This window comes from Gracilinanus agilis, chromosome 3 (genome assembly GCF_016433145.1).
Source record: "Gracilinanus agilis isolate LMUSP501 chromosome 3, AgileGrace, whole genome shotgun sequence".
NCBI classification, from domain to species: domain Eukaryota; kingdom Metazoa; phylum Chordata; class Mammalia; order Didelphimorphia; family Didelphidae; genus Gracilinanus; species Gracilinanus agilis.
Genome location: NC_058132.1, coordinates 481597077 through 481618227, shown reverse-complemented (window position 1 = coordinate 481618227; position 21151 = coordinate 481597077). Strand labels below are relative to the sequence as shown.

The following is a 21151-nucleotide window of genomic DNA, read 5'->3' as shown; positions in this document are numbered from 1 at the left end:
AGTATAGTGTGAGGAACATTATTGTGGAATGGAAAGTATGTGACTTGTAGTGTTAGGGAGTTGCCTAGGGAAATTCAAAATAGTTTTTAAAATCCATAAAATAAAGGATAAAGTGCAATTACTAGTATGTTTATCATAAATAGGCAGGGGTCATCTTAACTATCAAAGTACAGATAAAAATGTTATTAACTAATTCCCAGAAAACATGACATTAGGTGAAAGGAATATAGGAGACAAATTGAGTGAAAGGGGAAATGGAGGTTATAATTTTAGGTTAGCAGAGGCGCTGCTCTTAGAAGGTTTTGGTTATGATATTGACATTGGTGGTTAGTCATTCCATCCCTGAAAATAGGAGAAATGATCTGGAACACAATTTTTTTTTTGATAATATAAATTTGTAATTGCACAGTGAATATCAGTAAAACAAAAATCTAAAATGAAAACTAAAAAAAAAGAAACAGCAAGAAAATGTTGATAATCATGAAGGATTTCAAGGTTTACAAGAGACAAATAAGTTTATATGGGTAGTATTTAGAATCCATTGGCCAGACAGACGGAATAAAACAATTTACAAGTAATGAATAAACACTTGAAACAAGGTTCAGCTCCCCAAATAATTAAAGAAATATAAATCATAAGTGTGAGATGCCTCATACTCACTAAATTATCAGATATTAATAAAAATAAACTTTGCAACTCTGGGAAAATAGGTGTGTTTATACCTTGCTGTTGGCAATACATTTTGGTGCCATTTTTTGGCACTTCATTTTGGCAGTTACACCCAAGAGTTGGTCATACCCTTCAGTTAATCCCCATTATTGCAAGTATGACTTATTGAAATAAAGAGTGGGGGGGGAAGGCTTCTCTATTCAAAGAACTTAAGGCTGTGCCATATTTAAAAGTTAGCGACAACCCAAATGTCTAGTAACTACAAAATGACTAAGAAGCATGTGGTATGTTGATGTAAGTATAATGCTACTTTGTTACAAAGATTGACATATGAAGACTACTCAGAAATATGGAAAAACTAATGTGAAATAATACAAAGTGGAAATAGTACTCAGTACTATAGTAAATAGTATTTAGTAGTATAGCTATTCAGGGTGTAAAAATCATCATGTAAAAAATTGTAAATTACTGATGGTATTTGTTCCAGGTTTTTTTTTTAATTGTAGCATAACTATGAACAAAAAATGATATGGTTAGAGTAGGTGGATGGGAAATTAAGTTCTTGATTTTAGGGTTGTTGATGATCACAACCTGAAGGAAACAGTGGAAAAATTCAATTGATGAACCCCTAAAGACTAAAGGAGATATGTAGTGGTCTCTAAGTGATTCTGTTATAGGGACAGAGATATCAGTTAGAATTAAAAGCTTCAAGAATTATCAGAAAGCAGGATAGCAATTATAGTAAACTCCCCTATAGTAAATTCCCATAAGGGAATAAAAATGAAAACTGAACTTTCTATAAACCTCTTTGTCTTTCCTCCATTCCCACTCTCTTGTAGTTTTTCTAGCATGCCTATAAGTAATCTATAGTACTCTGTAGACCTTTTTTAAACCTTTTATATACCTTCCAACCTGCTGTACCTCCTTCCTTTTGGTACTCATTGCTAGTGTCCTCTGTTGAACCTGAAGGGGACTTGAGGTCATTTGAATCAGTCTCTTCATTTTACAGGTGAGAAAAACTTACCCTTGATCTTTTGGTGGCAGAGCTGGGATTTGAAGAGGGTCTTTCTAAAACCAGTGCTCATGGCACTGTACTAAGCTATCTGAACACTACCACCTTCTTTGTGAACTATTTAAGCCATTATTAAAGCAAGCTGGACCAAGTAACTTACACTGTGGTATGACTGTGGATTTATTCATTCCAGAAGGTATTTCCATTTTAAAAGAAGAGTTTGTTTTTTCACTTGCATCTTTAATAGTAGAATATTCCAGGACCTTTCTGAATGGTTTGTCTTAGAATTTTCCCCATGTTGGAACATAGGGAACTGCAATTTGACTCCCTGTTTCTGAAAGATTTCCCAGACCTGATGACATCTTTGTTCCAGACACAGAGATTTTATCAGACACCGAGATTCTATCTCTGTGATCTTGGACCAGGAACTTTTCTCCTCTGGGCCTCAGTTTCTTCTTTGTTGCCCTTTCCCCTTTGTTTTCTAACTTACATTTCTCTGAAACTACTTTATATTTCATTAGTATTTAACCTCAGCACAAGAATATCAATAATCTGACTTTCTATGAATCTTGAAGTTCACAAGCAATACTTTTACTTTCATTTTAATTTTGAGTCATTGACCCTCTCCCAAATTTGAAGAGCATTTATAAACAATATTTAACATTGTATTTAAATATTTACTGTATTCCATAGTTATTGTACATAAATATTTACCAGAAGTGTAGCAAATTTCATTAAATCACTTACAGAATTTGGAGTTTGAAGTTTCCACTGTATCCACAAATTCAACTTTACCTGATATTTACTGCAAAATACTAGGCAAGTGGTGGTCATTCATGTCCTGCTGGAAAACCTGACAGTCTTCATATGCCTAAAGGGAAATAAGTTTTGCAACAGTATTTCCTTATTAGGTTAGACTGATAAGATAGCTCAGTTTATAGGACTTGAATTAATATTTTTTTTTAAAAGGTTCTACTTCATTAAATCAAGAACATTATTATTTAACTATTTAGGTCCATTACAGTTTTTCTCTTGCTATGATAGCATTAGTTAAACTTTACTCACAAAAACTTTATCCAACTTGCTGTAGATACTAAGTGAATTATTATTTTTTTTTTTGTGGCTAAAGTTCTATTCCTAGTGAACTTGTTTTTATTTTTTTCCATTAAAATCAGACATTTGATATTATAAAAATGAAGGGAAAAGAAGCATGGTGACCCTTACCCTTAATAATCCCTGAGTCCGAGAGTCTTTTAAATTCAGGAGTTCTCAGCTTCAGTGGGCTAAAACTGATTAGATGTCTGTACTGTCTGGCACCTAATGAGTGAGTCCCTGGGAAAGGGAGCCAATTAGGCTGCCTAAGGAGAAGCAAGCTGGCCTAGATTAGAAAAACAATCATGTCAACTGTACTTGTCATTGTCATTAGCAAAATCAGTCTGTAGGTGGCTATTATGATTCTAGCCTGGACCAGATGGGGAGCTTTGCAGTCTTCAGAAAAAAAGAAAAGACTATTCCTTTAGGATAAAGGAGAAGAAGGTAGAATTTCTATTTGAATACTTTTTAAGTATCATATTTGTGGTTTGTCTGTATTTGTAATCGATTATTTCTCTAAAAATCTTTATTTTTGTTGTGTATGTTTAGAATTGAAGGTTGTGTCACCTGGCTCCAGTACCAGCAGTTTCTCTGTTCTGTGATCAATGTGACTCACCTGAACACTTTTAGTAGTTAACGAGATGAGCCAGGATCGTGGAAAATATGACTTTTATATTGGTCTGGGATTGGCTATGAGTTCCAGCATATTCATTGGAGGAAGCTTCATTTTAAAAAAAAAGGGTCTCTTGAGGCTAGCCAGAAAAGGCTCCATGAGAGCAGGTAGGTTATATATTTATATATGATTTTTATACTTTCCATAAAGATTAATTCTTGATGTTTGCTTCCCCCCCCCAAAAGAATTTGGAGTTAAGTTCTATATTGCTAACAGTATAAGAATACTCAGCTTTGTAATGAAACAAATGCAAAAAAAAAAGTGTATCACTTTAAGCACAAAAATGTTATTCTTTCCTGTAGCTACTTGTTTAGCTTCTTCTTTCCCTTCTCTTTAAATTGTCATGTCCTAAGTACATGAAACCAAGTGAAGAGTACAAGAAAGGAATTGTTGTCTTTTTTAAAATGGCTCTGCTAACCCCTTCCTAGAAACATCAAAGCCAGAGAAGAAATTCTCGTTTGACATTTGCCTTATTTATTCATGTAGCTTTTTTAAAAAAGCATTAACATAGTTGTTGTAGACATTATGATATATCAGAAAATTAAAACAGAAATCTTCTGTTTGCAGGTCAGTGGGAGGGGGTATGTGGATATAAGCCATATAACATGTTAAGGAGATATTTAGTCTACCCCAGGAATTTGTCTTCCACTATGCTAGTTAACTTTTTAAATTAATGACTTAAGTAAAGGCATAGATGGTTTGTTTGTTGAATTTGCAGATGAGGGAGGGATAGCTGAGATACCAAATGACAGCATCCAAAAAATATTGATGAACTATTGAACTGAGTTGAGTTTAATAAGATGAAATGCAATAGGGGAAAATGAAGAATTTTATACATGAATATAAAATTTATCAGTACAAGGTAGGAGAAGCATAATTAAGAAGCAGTTTTGAGGGGAGAGGGAAGGAAAGAGATATCTAGGAGTCAACAGTGTAATGTAGCCTAAAGAGCTAATGCAAACTTAACTTCATTAAATGAGCTATAGCTCTAAAAACAAAGAATTGATGGTCCTACTGAATCCTTCCCTCTCTGGAATTTATGCAGGAGGGATATTCAGTAAATTGGAGAGCATCCAGTAGAGGGCTTCCAGATTGGTGAAGAAGTTGGTAGAATTTGCAGAGGCCAATTTAGTTTTGATTTCAGGAAAAATTTCCAAATGAGGAGAACTGGCCATAAACAAGTAGGCTGCCTTAAGAGGAGCCAGGTTCTAACTCCTTGGAGGCCTTCAAATTTAGAGGCTGGTATGTTAGGGGGAATCCTTTTGGGTGTTGGATTAGATGTCCTTTGTTGTCCCTTCCACTTTTCAAATTCTGCTCTTCTCTCAAATTCCTTATAAATATGGTTTGTACAAAACTTGACTTAAAATCATACTAAATTTTATTAGTGAAGGTGAAGTCTTTGGAAAAGAACAAAAATGACCAAGTTGAAAATTGTCTTGATTAAAAGTAAATAATTGATTTTTATTTGATAGTGAAAGGAATATTTTAAAAAGCTTTCATAATTACTACATTTAATATAGACTTTTTTTAGTTTATATTTATATTTTGCATTTTTAGTAAACTTCATTTTAGAGGTGTACATTTGGCCCAATATGCTAAACTAGCACATACCTTTGTCTTTCTGTTTGAGTACTTCATACTTATACATGTTTGTACTCTAAATTTCATAGGTTTTTTGCATGTTTATGAATATTTTGAAAGTGTTAACCTCAGTTATTGAGACCTTTCCCCTTATTCCCTGTAATCTCTACATATCCTTATAGATTATGATCTGAATGTTTAGAATCTGATGATCCTCCAAATATCTGAAAAATAACTTTTTCTTCATTTCTAGGTCAAGGTGGCCATGCATATCTTAAAGAGTGGTTATGGTGGGCTGGACTTCTATCAAGTATGTATTAAGTAAAATGACCAGGAAATACTAGAATTCTATAGTCAACATTTTTTACATGACCCTGGATTATTAGCACAAATTAAAGAAGCAATTTTGTGTAAAAAAATTTAACTTAATTAATATTTCAAAGTTAAAAGCTTTAAGATGAATGTTAAGTATAGATTAAAAAAAAATTTTCGCCCCATTGAACCTAGCACAGACTATTGTTATTATCCTCAGTATATTGACAGGGGTTTTAAAAGAGTAATTCCTTTGAAACTTGATAGCACTGCCATTTTTTTTTTAATTATCAGCAGCACTGTGATTGGTTTAGAAAAATATACTGCCATTTATTTTAAGTGGTGGTTTATTTTTTGAACCTTCCAATGCTTATATTCTGAAAATAAAAAAGAATCAGAATGTCATTTGAACATTTTAAAGGAGATATTACAGATAATTCTTTTTTCTAGTGATTCTTAATCAAATTGAAAGTGGGGATTGGTAATAGTTTTCAGGTATATTTTGATTATTTTTAAGGAGCATTCAAAGAATGATGGTCCAAAAGACATTTGGCACTTAAAATATTAGGGCTTCTTCTGTATTTTTTATTGCCCCAAGTTGGAACCCAAAAGTAAACCTTAAAATGCATTTTATTGGTGCCTTTTGTCTTTACAATCAGTAGTTGGGGAATGAGGGGTTGGGAGAGGAGAGCCTCCAAAACAAACAGCCTCTCTTCAGATTGTACCTTGTAACCGAAAAAAACAAAAACAAAAACAAAACCCAAATATATAAAAACGCCTAATACAGAGACCATATATGATATCATAAAACATAAAATGTGAAAACTAGTAGCATTAAGACTCTTCTTTAAAAAAAAATTGTTGGTGCCGTAGAGGTGTCATACCTACTAACTTAAAACTTCCTGAGAAATGTGTAATAAAAAAAATAACAGAAATAGTTAATTATATGGTTGTTTTTTTAAGTCAGTATCTGGTCTCTAGGGGTTCAAGTCTTTAAATTTGACACCACTACTATTTACTGCTGCTCCCTGGCTATAACTAGTAAGATTTTCTTTCATTTTCTGTATTTAAGAAAAAGTTTATTATCCCTTAGCCGATTTGAATTGTTTGCATTTGTTTCACTATAGAAACTCTATAGTTAAATGTTTTACTATTGCATCCTATGTTTGCATTAACTATACATTCTATCTGTATTACTTCAATTAAGCCCTTTGGTTTTCTATTGTTTTCTCTGGTTCTTTGGGATTTTGTCTCAGAAAGTTTTCTTTAACATGGTAATGAAGAAACCTCACCCCCACCTCCCAATTAAATTGGGAACATAGTCAAGATATTAAAGTAGATGAAATAATCTATATATAATATTGCATAAAACCTAAGAGTTGACTTGCATTAATGCTAAATGTGAATATGAGATTTTTTAAATTCAGAATTTTTATTTATAACAGTAAAATTGACACTAACTCTTTAAAAATAAATTTAACCCACAGTGGGAGCTGGTGAGGTGGCCAACTTTGCTGCTTATGCATTTGCCCCAGCCACATTAGTGACTCCATTAGGAGCTCTTAGTGTTCTTGTAAGGTAAGGGCAATTTTTTTTGCTTGGCAAGAACAGAAATTTCTTATATAAAATTTACAGTAGTATTTTCAGATTCTATTATGTTTAGTGTTATCTGACTTTGTTTATGAATCTTCTATTTATTATGTGTTAGGTTACTAATGTTAAATTTAAATGCCTTTGTATCACTGTAAGAGTCCAGTGGAAATCTGTTTAGTGGTTTTTAATTTTACAGAGATTAATTATTAATCAATTATTAATCCATAGATTATATAATTGAAAACTTGTAAGACTTGTACCACATTCAGTTTGATTTAATTCAGTTCAACAAACAGTTTTACTCTTCACAAAGTTAAATAATTTTCTGGAAATGTGATTGAAAAGTAACATTTTGTTTTGAATGAGAAGTAATATGGTGTGCTCATTGTTTTTTATTAGTCCTCAGATTTTTTTGTCTACTGTTTATTTCACATATGCTATACAGATAGAAATGAGGAAAATAATAATTTATAATTTCTGGAATTACTTTTTTCTTTTTAGTGCCATCCTTTCGTCATATTTTCTAAATGAAAGACTTAATCTTCATGGAAAAATTGGATGTTTATTAAGTATTTTAGGGTCTACTGTTATGGTAATTCATGCTCCAAAAGAGGAGGAGATTGAGACCTTAAATGAGATGTCTCATAAACTGGGTGATCCAGGTAAGAAAAAGATTATGTAAGATAGTCTCATTTTTGCATTATTTTTCAAGTTCTACATTTTACATTTGGGCTTTACATTGTGAGCAAATTCCATAGATTTCAGCCTTCTTACTACTCGCTGCAACAGTTGCTTGCTAGGCCACATATTTCAGATAGTTTCCTTTTGGTGCAAAAATAACTGTTTTGGATGTTATTTTTATGAAGCAGGTTATGTTTAACATTTGTGTATTATTTACTCCCTTTTTGCTATTTTTTGTTTTTATTGTGGTATTGGTATATATTTCATTACTTTAGAAAATGCATCAAAATGGAGAGGGTTCTGCTTTGCCCAGAAATAGATCATCCTAGAAAAATCGAAGATGCAACTGTAACAATTTCTCATTTCAAAGTGTAGGCAAATATTGTCATACATAAATTACTCCTTATAAGACTGAATTAGCAGGACAACTATTATATGGATTGGGATATACATATACATACATATTATATATATATTTTTTTGCTTTTAAGAAAAATGTAATGTTTCCCCATTGTAGTTATATCAGAAGTAGATATTTACTCTTCACTTGAGAATAATCAGCTTTGGACAGTGGGAAGGTTGATCAGGGAACAGGAAACCTAGTTCCAAACTCATCTCTGCCACTGGATAGTTTTGTGACCTGGTGCCAGTCACTTTGCCTTGTAGACCCTCAATTTCCTTCTCTGTGAAAGGAGTTGCATTACATTTCTGTGGTCTGAAATTGTTATGCCCCCTTTTTTTATCCTGGGCTTTGTTAGAAAATGCCAGAGGTTTCTTTTAGCACTTTACATATTTAACTAAATATTACCCTTTTTCTCTCTTCCAGGTTTTGTTGTCTTTGCAACGTTGATTGTCATTGTTTCCTTGATATTAATTTTTGTGGTAGGACCTCGCCATGGACAGACAAACATACTTGTTTACATTACAATCTGCTCTGTAATTGGAGCATTTTCTGTTTCTTGTGTTAAAGGCCTGGGAATTGCTATTAAAGAACTTTTTGCAGGGAAGCCTGTACTAAGGCACCCACTGTCCTGGATTCTGCTGCTAAGCCTTATTCTCTGTGTAAGTACACAGATCAATTATTTAAACAGGGCCCTGGATATATTTAATACATCCATAGTGACTCCAATATATTATGTGTTCTTCACGACATCTGTTTTAACTTGTTCAGCTATTCTTTTTAAAGAGTGGCAAAATATGCCTGTTGATGACATTATTGGCACTTTGAGTGGCTTCCTTACAATCATTGTGGGAATCTTTTTATTGCATGCCTTTAAAGATGTCAGTTTTAGTCTGGCAAGTCTGCCTGTGTCTTTGAGAAAAGATGAAAAAGCAGTGAATGGCAATCTGTCCAACTTGTATGAAGTCCTTAATAATAATGAAGGAAACTTAGCCTGCGGAAGTGAGCAACAAACTGGTGAAAACATCTCTAGAAGAAATGGAAATCTGATGACTTTTTGAAAATAGGTATAATTTTTAAAGACTTAATCTGTAATTGTGGGAATTTTTTTTGGCTGTAAAATGAGCTTGTCTGAAAATAGAAATTGTCATTTTAAATCCTGTCTAAAGACAATCTTTTTTTTTTAATGATTTCACTAATTTGGGCAAAAACTATAATGACTTTCCTTTCCTTACATATGAAGTATAGGACTACTAAGATAACAAATATGGTTGGTTTTAGTTTCTGTTAACTCTGTATAATTTAAAATTTCAAGTCTTTCATCATAAAAAAACTTATTGCACTGACAGTTTTAATTATAACAATAAAATGCTTTATTTCTTCATTATTGGTAAAGACTGAAATGAACACTTGTCATTAACCAAATGACAATGCATTAACATTTCCTTAATTTTCTTCCACTATGTGGAAGAACAAAATATTCCATTATGGTATCCTGTGGATTATACAGCCGTGACTCATGTTGGATGAGTCATGAATTAGTTTATAATATGATTATAACATGAGCTGATTATGGGAAATAAGAAATACAATTACTTTAATTTTGAAGTATTTTGAATGAATCTTAAGTTAGGCAGAATGGATACGAAATAGAGTAACTTCTGGATCAACTGTGTATGGGTGATTTTCTGATATAGAGTTTGCCTTATCAAGTGACTACAGAGTCCCTGTACAATTTTTTAGGTGTTTATAAATGGCTGAGTTACCAGATTGAAGAATTTCTTTAAAATGCAGTTTAACAATTCTTGGCAAAAGTGTTTTCATTCCCTTGTGCCTTGCTGACCTTAAAACATTATATGAATGTGAGTTATTACTAATAATTTCGCATTTTGTACTATTATTAATGTTCTTTTAGAGTCCCCATTATCAACTTCTGAAATTCCTTAACCTATTGAGACTTGTGTGGCAGCTTCATTCTCATAGTCATTAGAAACATGAATATTGTTCAGGATGATTATGAGGATGGGACTTGTTTCTAGAGGGTGAAGAAACTTTAATTCTTATATATATATATATATATATATTTTAATTTTAAACCCTTAACTTCTGTGTATTGACTTATAGGTGGAAGATTGGTAAGGGTAGGCAATGGGGGTCAAGTGACTTGCCCAGGGTCACACAGCTGGGAAGTGTCTGAAGCCAGATTTGAGCCTAGGACCTCCTGCCTCTAGGCCTGGCTCTCAATCCACTGAGCTACCCAGCTGCCCCTTAATTCTTATATTTTTAAAGTGGTATTTCAATGTAGCAGTTCCTATTAGCTCATTTAATATTTACAAAAACAAAGTGAGGGAGACCAGTTACTGTTAAACCATAAGTAAAGAGTTATTAAGTGAGGAAGCCAGAAAGGTGTCCAGTCTTTTCACTAAGCCATAAACTGATTTTTGAAATACTTTTTTTGAGAGAAATTACTTTTCCAAATGGCAAAAGCCTACAAAATTTATTTAGCTTATCTTTGTCCTAAGAAAATAGTCTCCAACTTCTCAGGCCAGTTTTCCTGATACCAAAGTATATGATCCAAGAATTTAATTCCCTATTTTCTAATTTAAAATGAGTAATTATCATCCATAACAGATTTTTAAAAAATAGTAATTTTGCTAGATAATTCTGAAAGTAGACAAAAGGGAAAAACATTTTAATTGTATCTTTTTTCCAAATTATTAACTTTAGAGAATGTTTTAATCAAATGAATCATTCTGTTAACTAAGTTTTACAAGACTTAGATTTACATTTATATTTAAATCAGAAGTATCTAGGATTAGATACTGCTATTACCTGATGAGCCTTCATGAACACCATTTACAAATGCTACCGGTGATTCTAGATTGAGGATAGCAAAAGAAACTACATGATTTAATATGTATAAATAATTTCAATGTGAAATTTTAAATGAAAACCTTTCAGATTTATATAGCCATTTGAAAACTACAGCATCACAGAATTGTAATTAGAAGAGACTCCAGATACTACTGAATTATTCAGCTTCTCTTTGAAAACATGAGGAGGGACTAACTTTTAAGCAGTAAATTCCATTTTTGGTTAGCTCCAAATCTTAGGATTTTTTCCCAGATATCAAGCCTTAATTTAGTGATTTTATTTTACCTCAGAGCCATTGGTCTGCCTTCTAAGGTCAAACTCAAAACAATGTTAATTCTTTTTTTTTCTCCCCACAAGGCAGCCTTTCAGATATTTGTTCAGATTTGAATTATGTTCTCTCCTGAGTCTCTTCCAGATTAAATATCCCCAATTCACCACTTCTTTTTTGGCATGAATGGGAGTCTCTTCATCATTCTGGTCATCCTACTGCTTATCAGTGCCCTTCCTCTCATCTGGGAAGTCCACAACTGAAAACATTCTAGATCTCTAAGGGCAGAATATAGTGGAGTTACTTCCTTGTTCTTTGAAATTATGTTTCTCCTTAATGGAGTACATGATTGTTAATAATTTTGACTATATTAACAAAGTCTACCATCTATATCACAGTGATTTGTGTTGAATTTGTAGTCCAGTAAAATCCTCAGATCTTTCTCAAACTGCTCCCTAATGACACCTTCCTGATATTGTAATTATGAGGTAGATTTTTTTATACTCTAATGTGAGACTTTATATCATTTATCCCTATTAAATTTTACTTCAGCGAAGTGCTAGCCTATTAGCCAGATCATTTTTGGACCTTAAATTTTCATCCAGGGCTTTGGCTATCCTTTCCAGTTTTGTTGCCTGCAAATTTGATTAGGATGCCACCAATACTTTGAAAGCCACTGATAGCAATTCACAGTTAATATGGAGCCACTAATGAATATTCTTGGGTTTATAATTTTGTCCACGTTTACTGAACATCCCTTCGATTTTAGAATTTGCTTAGAAATTAAAGTAAAACTTGGTGACCTGTTGTTTTCAGTTGTCTCTTCATTTTTTGAAAATCAGAAAGGCATTTAAGCTTCTTCAATCCTGTGATATTCCTGTTTTCCAAAGCCTTCTGGATATATCTGATAGTGGCTCAGAAATCACTTCTGCCAATTCTTTCATAGTACCTGAGGATGTAGTTCATTTGAACTAGGTGATGTGTACTCATCAGGAATAGCCTAAGTGCTGCTTTCTTGTTATCTTCCAGTCTAAAGGTCATACTCCTTGGCAGAGAAATCAAGCTTAAAAAAAAATAAAATGTTTCTGCTATTTCCCTATTGTCAATTCTGTATCTGCCACTTAAAGTTGTTCTATTTCTCCTTTGATCCCTCTCTTTCCCAGTATAGCTAATGAGAAACCTTTTTCTTGCTGGCCTCTGCTTATTCTGAGATTTAGCATTCCTCTTACTTAGGGATCGTACTATATTTTTGTCTTTGTTGTTAAACTGCCCTTGCTAAGTTGGTAATGATCCCTTGCAAACTCTTCCTTATCAGAGTTTTCTTTTTATGTCTTCAGACTCTATATTATTTTCAGCCTCTTAGCCCTCTAGGACTAACTTCCCTTGTGTCATAGCCATCCACCCATAGGTACATAGTTTCCTAACTAGCTATCCTTTCCATTAAACCTTTGAAATCTGTTTTCTTTCAAGAGGCTAAATGTCAGACCATGTCTCTCCTCACTTTGTCACAGATCGATGGGTGAAAATGCAGATATTCTAGAGCAGTCATGTCAAACTCAAATAGAAACAGGGATCACTCGTTTGTACATAAGGATTGCTACAAGCCACATAGCCACTTGGTTTTTGAATATGTTATTTATGCGTTGTTATATTTTTATTTAATTTCCCAGTTATGTTTTAATTTGGTTCAGGCCCCAGTGGTGGGTGTTGCAGCCAAATGTTTTGATACTGCTGTTCTATGTGAGTGACTACTCCCAAGTAGTGGTTCTTTTTTTTAAAAATGAGAATCAGATTCAGAATAAATTTTGTCCCAGAGGAAACCAACATTTTATAAGCTAGGAATTAACAGTTATTACTTTTCAAATGCAAAGAGTTTAGATAGCTATGAAGAGTCATTAATACTTTTTATCATGCCTTGCTAGCTTTGTCTTTAGTTTCTCAAAGTTGTACCTATGCCCTTAGTATTTTCCGTAAACTTGTGTATCCCCCCCAAAAAATCTTCAGAAATTGTATAGTAATAATACCCAACCTCTTTATGGTTCAAACCAGTTCCTTGTTGATCATCATTATGTGGCTTAAGTGTCTACATACATGAAAAGCAGGCATGATTATTTAAATTTTAATTGTAGTCAGTTCCAAAAGGATAATGTCAGGATATGCTTAGAAGAAGCAATACTACATGGCAGAAGTGGCATTCTCTCAATTTGTAAGATGCTAAAATTAGATGAATTCAATCCTTCAAGTACTTTAAGATTTGGCTATGTTTTCCAAAAGCAAGAGACAACTGAAAATTATGAGAATTATGTTGTTGACATTCTGTATTTTAATGTTACACTCAATTGACCCTTTATCTAGGCCTCAAAGTGTAAGTAAAGTATGAATTGTAGGCTCATTCTGTGACCTCCAGGTCAGCTGGGCCTCAACAAAGGGGTGGAATGCATCTGGGTTTTGTTAAACTGGATATTTTAGTAAATGGACTGTGAAACAAAATCTTGATTCACTAGTTTTATTTCCATAACTTTAAATCATACCTCTCAAAATACTACATTTTAACAGTTTTATTGGGGAGGGGGAAATAAGGAAGTTAACATCCTTGACAAGAAAAAGCAACAACTAAAGAAAGCATTCATGAAACACCACCAGAAAACCCTAAAACAACAGCTAAAAATAATTGAGGATGTAGCTTTATTCTAATACATAAACAATTTTATTACAATTAGCTGGTATATAAAGTGTTTCTCACCCAAGTCTACAATTCTTTCCACTTGCCCCGAACACTGACAACTGATAAATAAATTAACAGCCTCCTATGTATTAGCTGCTGGGACTGTCAGCTAAAGGAATTCCCATGAAGATTATGGCAATAACAACAAGCAGCCATTGCTTTTCTGTCTTCTTAATTACCAAAAGCATATAAAATTTTAGTCTAGAAAAATAAGTATGGATTGTATAAAATTAAGCTTTTAGATTGAAATCAAAAGAGCACCACCTTTTTAACAGGCACACAAAAAAAAATACTGAAAAATATCTCCTAAACTCTAGCTATTCTAAGGAAGGGAAAAGAAAAGCATGCTACTGTGATTTACTGGAACCACACTAAAGATCTGACAAGTTGTACATCCCTCAGGTGCTGGCCAGAGACTGGTGGATGGGGGGTTGGAAGCAGCGCACATGTTCCACAGGAGTGCTTTCTCCGTCACCAGATTTCAAGTACTTGTCCAAGATAGTAATTATTTCATCATTTAAGATCTGGAACTTGCGGATTCTCTCAACCATCTTCTTCAAAGGCTGGAAAAAATTCCACATTGGCAAAGTGTTTTGATTTGAAGGTCATATATTATATAAATGGATCAGAGTCTCTTCTTGGCACAAGAGCAATGAATGTCAATGTAAGCATACTGTTAGAATGAAAACTGAACAGTATACTTGAGTATTGCCCACATTTGTGCCAGGAGACTTTGATCAAGCATTCTAATAGTTGGCCATTCTAACCAAATTCCTGTCCCCATTTATGGGGTGGAAGTATAGAGGATTACTGTATTTTGCAAATTTACTCTCCCTGTTGTGCTGAGGGTTTTGTTTGAACCTTCCCCACCCATATCTTTCATTTAACAGCATTACCCTTCTAGTAAAAATTTGGCAAAGAAATAAATTCCTCTTTGCTCTGAAAAGGTTACATCTATAACAATATTTGGAATTCTCCTATACCAAAAATTATACTTTATTTGTACTTCCAAAAGGAGAGGTGAAATCCTCATTGACATACCACATTCTTGATCACTTCGTCTTTGCCATCATGTTTTTGGACTTTAAGCAAATGATAGCAGAAGTCCAACACATCAAAGCGACGCTGCTGTCCTAGAAGCACAATAATCATACATCCAGCCCAGTGGAGGCCATCTCCGAAGCACTGTCTGAAAAAAACAAATGGACAAAGTAGAACTGGGGTTTTTTTTTGAATGAAACTGTACAATTGCATGATTAAAAAAAAAAAGACAATTACAACTACACAAAAAGGGGCCAACTGGATTTAGATTAAAAGACTAAAGATTTCCATTTAACTAGCTGTGTAATTATAGGCAAGGCTCTTTATTTATAAAATGAGTATGATAGTACATACTTCACTGGGTGGTTCTTAGGCTCAAGGGATAAATATGTAAAATGCTTTGTAATCTTTTTGTGATCTTAGACATGCCAGTTTCTCAGTTATAAATTATTCGTGGAAGATGTTGGATCAGGTGATCTCTAAAGTCCCTATCAATTCTATTCTCTTTACAATAGAAGGCCTAGTGAAATTGACATTCCTTATTAATAGCTCTTATTTATAATATATCAAGGAAAATCATGTCTCAAATTCATCAGTTCTCAAATAAAATTGTTTTAAACCTGTGAAGAAAGCTTGCAAGGAAAGTAGGATTAACAGGCTATTTTTCCTAGCATTCTTCCAAACCCATTTTCTAAACTGTTGTTTGTTCAGCTATTTAAGTAATTTAAAATAGCTAGCTTAAGAGTTGGGAAAATAGAAATCTTTTTGTCCCCTTTAAATTCAGTCAACAACCAAGTTTTATATAATCTATACCTATTTTTCTGGACAAAAATATTTTCTGCTCATTGGTATTTAACTCAGTTATCCTAAGTGCTGGATGTCTTATTGCTTAAGTCTGGAGATTTAGGTCCTCCTCTCCATTTTATGGGAGAGCCATGATCTTTCTTACTGCGTTCCTGAGGACTTTAAAAGGTTAGCCTGGGATTCCAGGGAGCATTAAGGGAACCTTAATAAATATTCTAATTCACCACAAAAATCTGTGAAGCTTTATAATTTGAGACTGTTGAGATGTGGGAATGATGATCCCTTTGGAATCCCATCTTTATGCTTGCTTGCAATCTAGCTATTCAAAGACAGGGGCAAACTCAAACTTAACAGCACTTACTCTACAGTGAATTCGTGTGTTCCTACAGGAATACAGTACACAAATTGCATGGCACTCCAAAGCCTGTGAAATTCCACACATTCATCCACATGCATGACCCCATTGCTTGGGAGAGGTCCACGCCAAATTGGATCATCTAGGAAAGTCCGGATCCGGGTCAGGATCACTTCAAACATGGACAAACCACAGCAGAGACGTTCCTTGGTCAGCAAATCTCCTTCTCTGGCTATTGCAATTTGCTAGTATTCAAAGGAAAACAATGACTTTTAGATAAAATAAAGTTTGATTCTTTTAATTAACCTTTTCCCTCCACCCTTCAATAGAGCATTGGAGAAAAAGCGGATATTCAACAAATCTACCCAAGGAGAATTCTATTATGTGGTCTACAACTAACATCCCTTCTTTAAAGCCTCATAAGTAATGTACAGTAGACTCGTGTACACAAGTGCATTACGTGAGTAACACATTTCAGACATTAATGTATTTGAAGATGTGACTGGCTAATGGCTGTTATTTTGTAAGTTCTCATGGCTGAAAAGCCTGTTGTGTGACTCAGAACCGCCCTTCTGGCTAGACATACCTAAAGACTGCCCTTTGGATTTGAGTTCATCTCTTGTCAGCTCAAAGCCTATAAAAGCCATTTTTCTTGCCATTTCTGGTTACTTCACAGTAAGCCATAGTTCTTTTCTAGACAACAGACATACTAGTCCATCTGGAAAAAGGTTTTCTTTTGAGCATTTACATCTTGTACACCTTGTGTGCCACAGAGACAATAATCTGGATACCAGCTCTTAGAGAATGTACATCCACTGTCCTGAAAAAGGGTGTCCTGTTTCCTACAAGCTCCAGGCCTGATGTGTTTTTCTCCTTTCCTCCTTGTCATCTCAATGGCACTGGTGTAACATTTTAAACAGACACCATAAAATACATTCTACTCAATATTGTACTACTTCCTATTAATGATATTACTGACCAGTGGTGTGGTAATAGTATAGTGGTGTTATTAGCCACAATGGATTGGCTAATATATATTATATACAACAATACTTTAACAATAACATCAATAAAGATACAAGAGGATAGAAACAACTAGCAGCGGAAAAAATGAGAAAAAACCCTCTCGCTAGGGCTATTTAAAGTGTAGTAGCAGTGTGGCTGCACTTAAGAATATTATGAATGTGTGAGAGAATGGAACAGTCTGCTCTCACTGGCTCACCACTCTCGGAACTTTTAGTTCCCAGCCAATCCCTAGAGACCCCAACAAAATGTTCTCAGAGCTGACTTCCAGTATGCCTTAACACCTCTTCAGGATAACTTCCTGACTGCTCTACTCGGCCAATCTATCTGGGTCTGCAAAAAGTTTAATCAAAGTGCATTCAGAAAGAAAGGTCCATTCCAGAGTTTGCAAATCTGGAAGATAACAAGTTTTATCTTGTAATTGTTGATAGATTAACTAAATGGCCTGAAGCTTTTCCATCAAATACCAACACAACTAGTTTTGTGGTGAAAGTGTTACTTAAGGAAATTGTTCCTAGGTTCAGGGTACCTCTAACCAAAGATTTGGATAAGGGATCTCATTTCACTCAGGATATCCTTAGAAGAGTCTATGAGAATCTAGGAATAACACCTAAACATCATGTTTCTTATCATCCACAAAGTTCAAGTCAGGTGGAGTGTATGAATAGGGAACTCAAGACTATGGTTGGGAAATTGCAGAAATTCATCTCAAATGGCCAGATTCTTCCCATAGCTTTGTTTTACCTATGCACAAGACGGAGAGCAGATCTATAATATCATCGTATGAAATGCTCTTTGGACATGCTCCACTACAAGCAAAAACTTGGAAGGCTGTTTATGCATCACTCTTAGGAGGTGATTGCCAAACTGCTTCATATTTAAGTGCATTTCAACAAAGGCTAAGAGAATTACAGGATATGGAAGTATTATTTCATTCTGGTCCATTGGATTATTCTCTTCATAATTTTCAACCAGGTAATATGGCATAGGTGAAAAACTTTGCCAAAACATCGGCATTGGGTAGGTCCTTATACAATTGTGTTAGTTTCACCATCTTCAGTAAAGGTATTAGGTAGAGATTTGTGGTATCGTTGTTCTCATTAAATGAGCACACGGTATAGATAATGAGAATATAGAAATTGTTAATAATGAAGAAGAAATTGTGTAAAATTGAGATCTTCAGTCAATTAGTGTCTGCATTCAGAAAGTTCAGTAAGGAGAGGACCATACCAGCGGAAGAGGACATTCGGATGGAAGAACACATGGATGAAGAGGATTCAGGAATAATGGACATTGTACTAAGACTGATGAACTTATAAAAATGAACTGATAAAGACTTTGTTTTAAAAGGAATTTCCAGAGAGAATTAATCATGAAACTGAATGGACTAATGATTTGAAAGGTTTCGGTAATGTAAATAGTGTCACTACATACTCATATGCATCCATAATTGCACATAATACTATCAAGAACTTTGATGGAGGAAAGGAGAAAAGAGAAGACTTCAAAGAACATCATAAGAAAGGAGATCTGAAGTTTTGGTGGGTATCATATATCCAACAGTAACATATTGCAACAAAATAACAACATAATAAAACAGATACATAAAAACACAAACAGGTTAGGATACATTGTTCCATGCATGGACCAGTGATTCCCAAAGTGGGTGCTACCGCCCCCTGGTGGGTGCTGCAGCAATCCAGGGGAGTGGTGATGGCCACACTTTTTTTGTATTACATTCTATTCTAAGTTCAATAAATAGTTTCATAATTTCCAGGGCGCTAAGTAATATTTTTTCTGGAAAGGGGGCGGTAGGCCAAAAAAGTTTGGGAACCACTGTGTTAGACTAATATTCTAATAACATAGTTATAGTTTAGGATAGTTTAGTAAAATAGCGAATAGTTTTAGATTAGAGAATAAGATAAGATACTAATGTAAATTACAGTGCAAACACAACACAACAAAGTTGCATTACAGGAAGAACATAGTACAGATTACATATATATCACATATCACAAAATAATAGATGTACAAATATTGTGTGTATATTATAAATTGTATTAGTGTATTATATGCATGTAAAATGTGCATATATGTATATTTGACATGTGTATGTGTATACATGTAAATCATACATGTATGCATTGTAGGTGTCATGTATATATGTAAATTCTGTGATTAATTTGATAATAATTGAGTTGCAAACATTTAAATGTAATTTGCATAAGTGAGTTTGATGTTTTGTTGTAATGTTGATGTAAAAACTTATGCAATGTTGTGTTAAATGTATATTTTCCAAAATTTTTTGCATTTATTAGTTGAATGTTTCTATATTAGTATAGGAGTTGTGTTTGATGCTTTTGTTTGAATTTTGTGTTGTTTCAAATTTGTTGTTAATTTTGTTGAAAATTTTGCTTTGTTACTTGTTACTCTGTACTTTGAACTATGTAATTGTTCAATGTATTTTTCCCTTTACCTTTCCTTGTTTTTCCTTTTTTTTTATTTTAAACCCTTAACTTCTATGTATTGGCTCCTAGGTAGAAAGGTGGTAAGGGTAGGCAATGGGGGTCAAGTAACTTGCCCAGGGTCACACAGCTGGGAAGTGTCTGAGGCCAGATTCGAACCTAGGACTTCCTGTCTCTAGGCCTGACTCTCAATCCACTGAGCTACCCATCTGCCCCCGACCTTTACCTTTCCTTGTTAAAATTCCTAGAATGGGGGGGCAGCTGGGTGGCTCAGTGGATTGAGAGCCAGGCCTAGAGACGGGAGGTCCTAGGTTCAGATCTGGCCTCAGACACTTCCTAGCTGTGTGGCCCTGGGCAAGTCACTTGACCCCCTTTGCCTACCCTTACCACTCTTCTGCCTTGGAGCTAATACAAGGTATTGACTCCAAGATGGAAGGTAAGGGTTTTAAAAAAAAAAAATTCCTAGAATAGGGTAGAATAAGATAGTATTAAATAGGACAGAGTTTGTAGTGCACAAATACCAAAATATTGTGTGGTACACTATTTTGGCTTTGTGCAAAGCGGGGGGAGAGGGGGGTACTGTTAAAGGCAAATTTATAATTTAAGATTTTAGACATTTAGTGTAAGATAATAGCCAGGCTTTTCAGGTAAGGCTGGAGGGTTCCAATCAAGGAATAGTGAGAAGGAAGGAAGTCTTTCCTGTGAGGGACTCTGGTATGGCGGAGGCAGTTAGGTGCTGGTTTTAACTGTCTAGTGGAGAGCCCAGGAAAGTGGATTTGTCTCCTATAAGAAACATCTATCCTGTGGAAGTTCAGGTTTGAGCAGTGAATCTAGTTTGGAAGGTGAACATCCAGACTGATTCAGCTCCCTGTCTTCATCTCTTTGTGGATTTTACTTGCTATGGACCTGTGTTCCTAGGAAACCTTAGATCATTGCTGGAGCTGAGGAAGATCCAGTTGTGAGACATCCACTTCCCCTTCTAGCCAGCCAAGCTGGACCTGACAGCCTGTGTTTGTACAGAGCAGATTTTGACCCACCGACCTTTCCCTATATCTCCAACTCCAAACTCATTATTAAACAGGTTTTATTTGCTTCCTGTGTTTTCCCTCTACCCCAAGAAAAGAGCCCACTGTTAGATATTTTCCAAAACCTGAGTTTCCCTGGCTAGGCTGGTGACCAGTAGCTGTCCATTGCCATTACCAACTTGAGTATGTACTTTGCCTATTACCCATTTCCACATGCCTTGTGTAGGTTATCTTGTGTGTCCTATCATTTGTGGATTTGTGGGAGTGGTCCCTTTGTGTTTAACACCCTTGTGTGTACTTGTTATTCCCATCTATATATAATCAATATCCATAATCCCTTTAGTGACTCCATAAGTATGCCAGACTGACTAAACATGTTTTTTTGGAAAACAAATTTTTGAAATGGCTTGTTTTCATATTTATACATGTACCAGTTCTACACCCAACCAACCACTACATACCTGAGGTGTTCCCAGTCTTTCAATTAAAGGAACGAGATGTAATGGAGCATATTTTGACTCTAATCTTTTCATTTTTGCATCAAGTCTTTCACCTTCT

The 21151-nt window shown here is 34.5% G+C and overlaps 2 protein-coding genes across 7 annotated transcripts in view; one reads left to right on the top strand and one right to left on the bottom strand.

The window, feature by feature from the left end:
* Positions 1-9377, top strand: part of NIPA2 (NIPA magnesium transporter 2) — a 16290-nt gene extending 6913 nt beyond the window's left edge. The window contains exons 2-6 of one of the 3 annotated variants that reach the window (XM_044670409.1): positions 3323-3553; positions 5281-5337; positions 6827-6917; positions 7434-7594; positions 8440-9377. In XM_044670409.1, the coding sequence (XP_044526344.1) occupies positions 3415-3553; positions 5281-5337; positions 6827-6917; positions 7434-7594; positions 8440-9074 (1083 nt within the window). In that variant the 5' untranslated portion in view covers positions 3323-3414 and the 3' untranslated portion in view covers positions 9075-9377. Of the gene's footprint in view, positions 1-2822; positions 3554-5280; positions 5338-6826; positions 6918-7433; positions 7595-8439 lie in introns of those variants that run through there. The other 2 variants (XM_044670408.1, XM_044670411.1) reach the window with 2 other exon arrangements.
* Positions 9378-13645: 4268 nt separating this feature from the next.
* Positions 13646-21151, bottom strand: part of CYFIP1 (cytoplasmic FMR1 interacting protein 1) — a 107964-nt gene continuing 100458 nt past the window's right edge. For all 4 annotated transcript variants that reach the window (XM_044670404.1, XM_044670407.1, XM_044670406.1 and 1 more), the window contains 4 exons: positions 21055-21149; positions 16087-16325; positions 14922-15069; positions 13646-14443 (listed from right to left, as the gene is read on the bottom strand). In XM_044670404.1, coding sequence (XP_044526339.1) covers positions 14279-14443; positions 14922-15069; positions 16087-16325; positions 21055-21149 — 647 coding nt within the window. In that variant the 3' untranslated portion in view covers positions 13646-14278. The remainder of the gene's footprint in view (positions 14444-14921; positions 15070-16086; positions 16326-21054; positions 21150-21151) is intronic.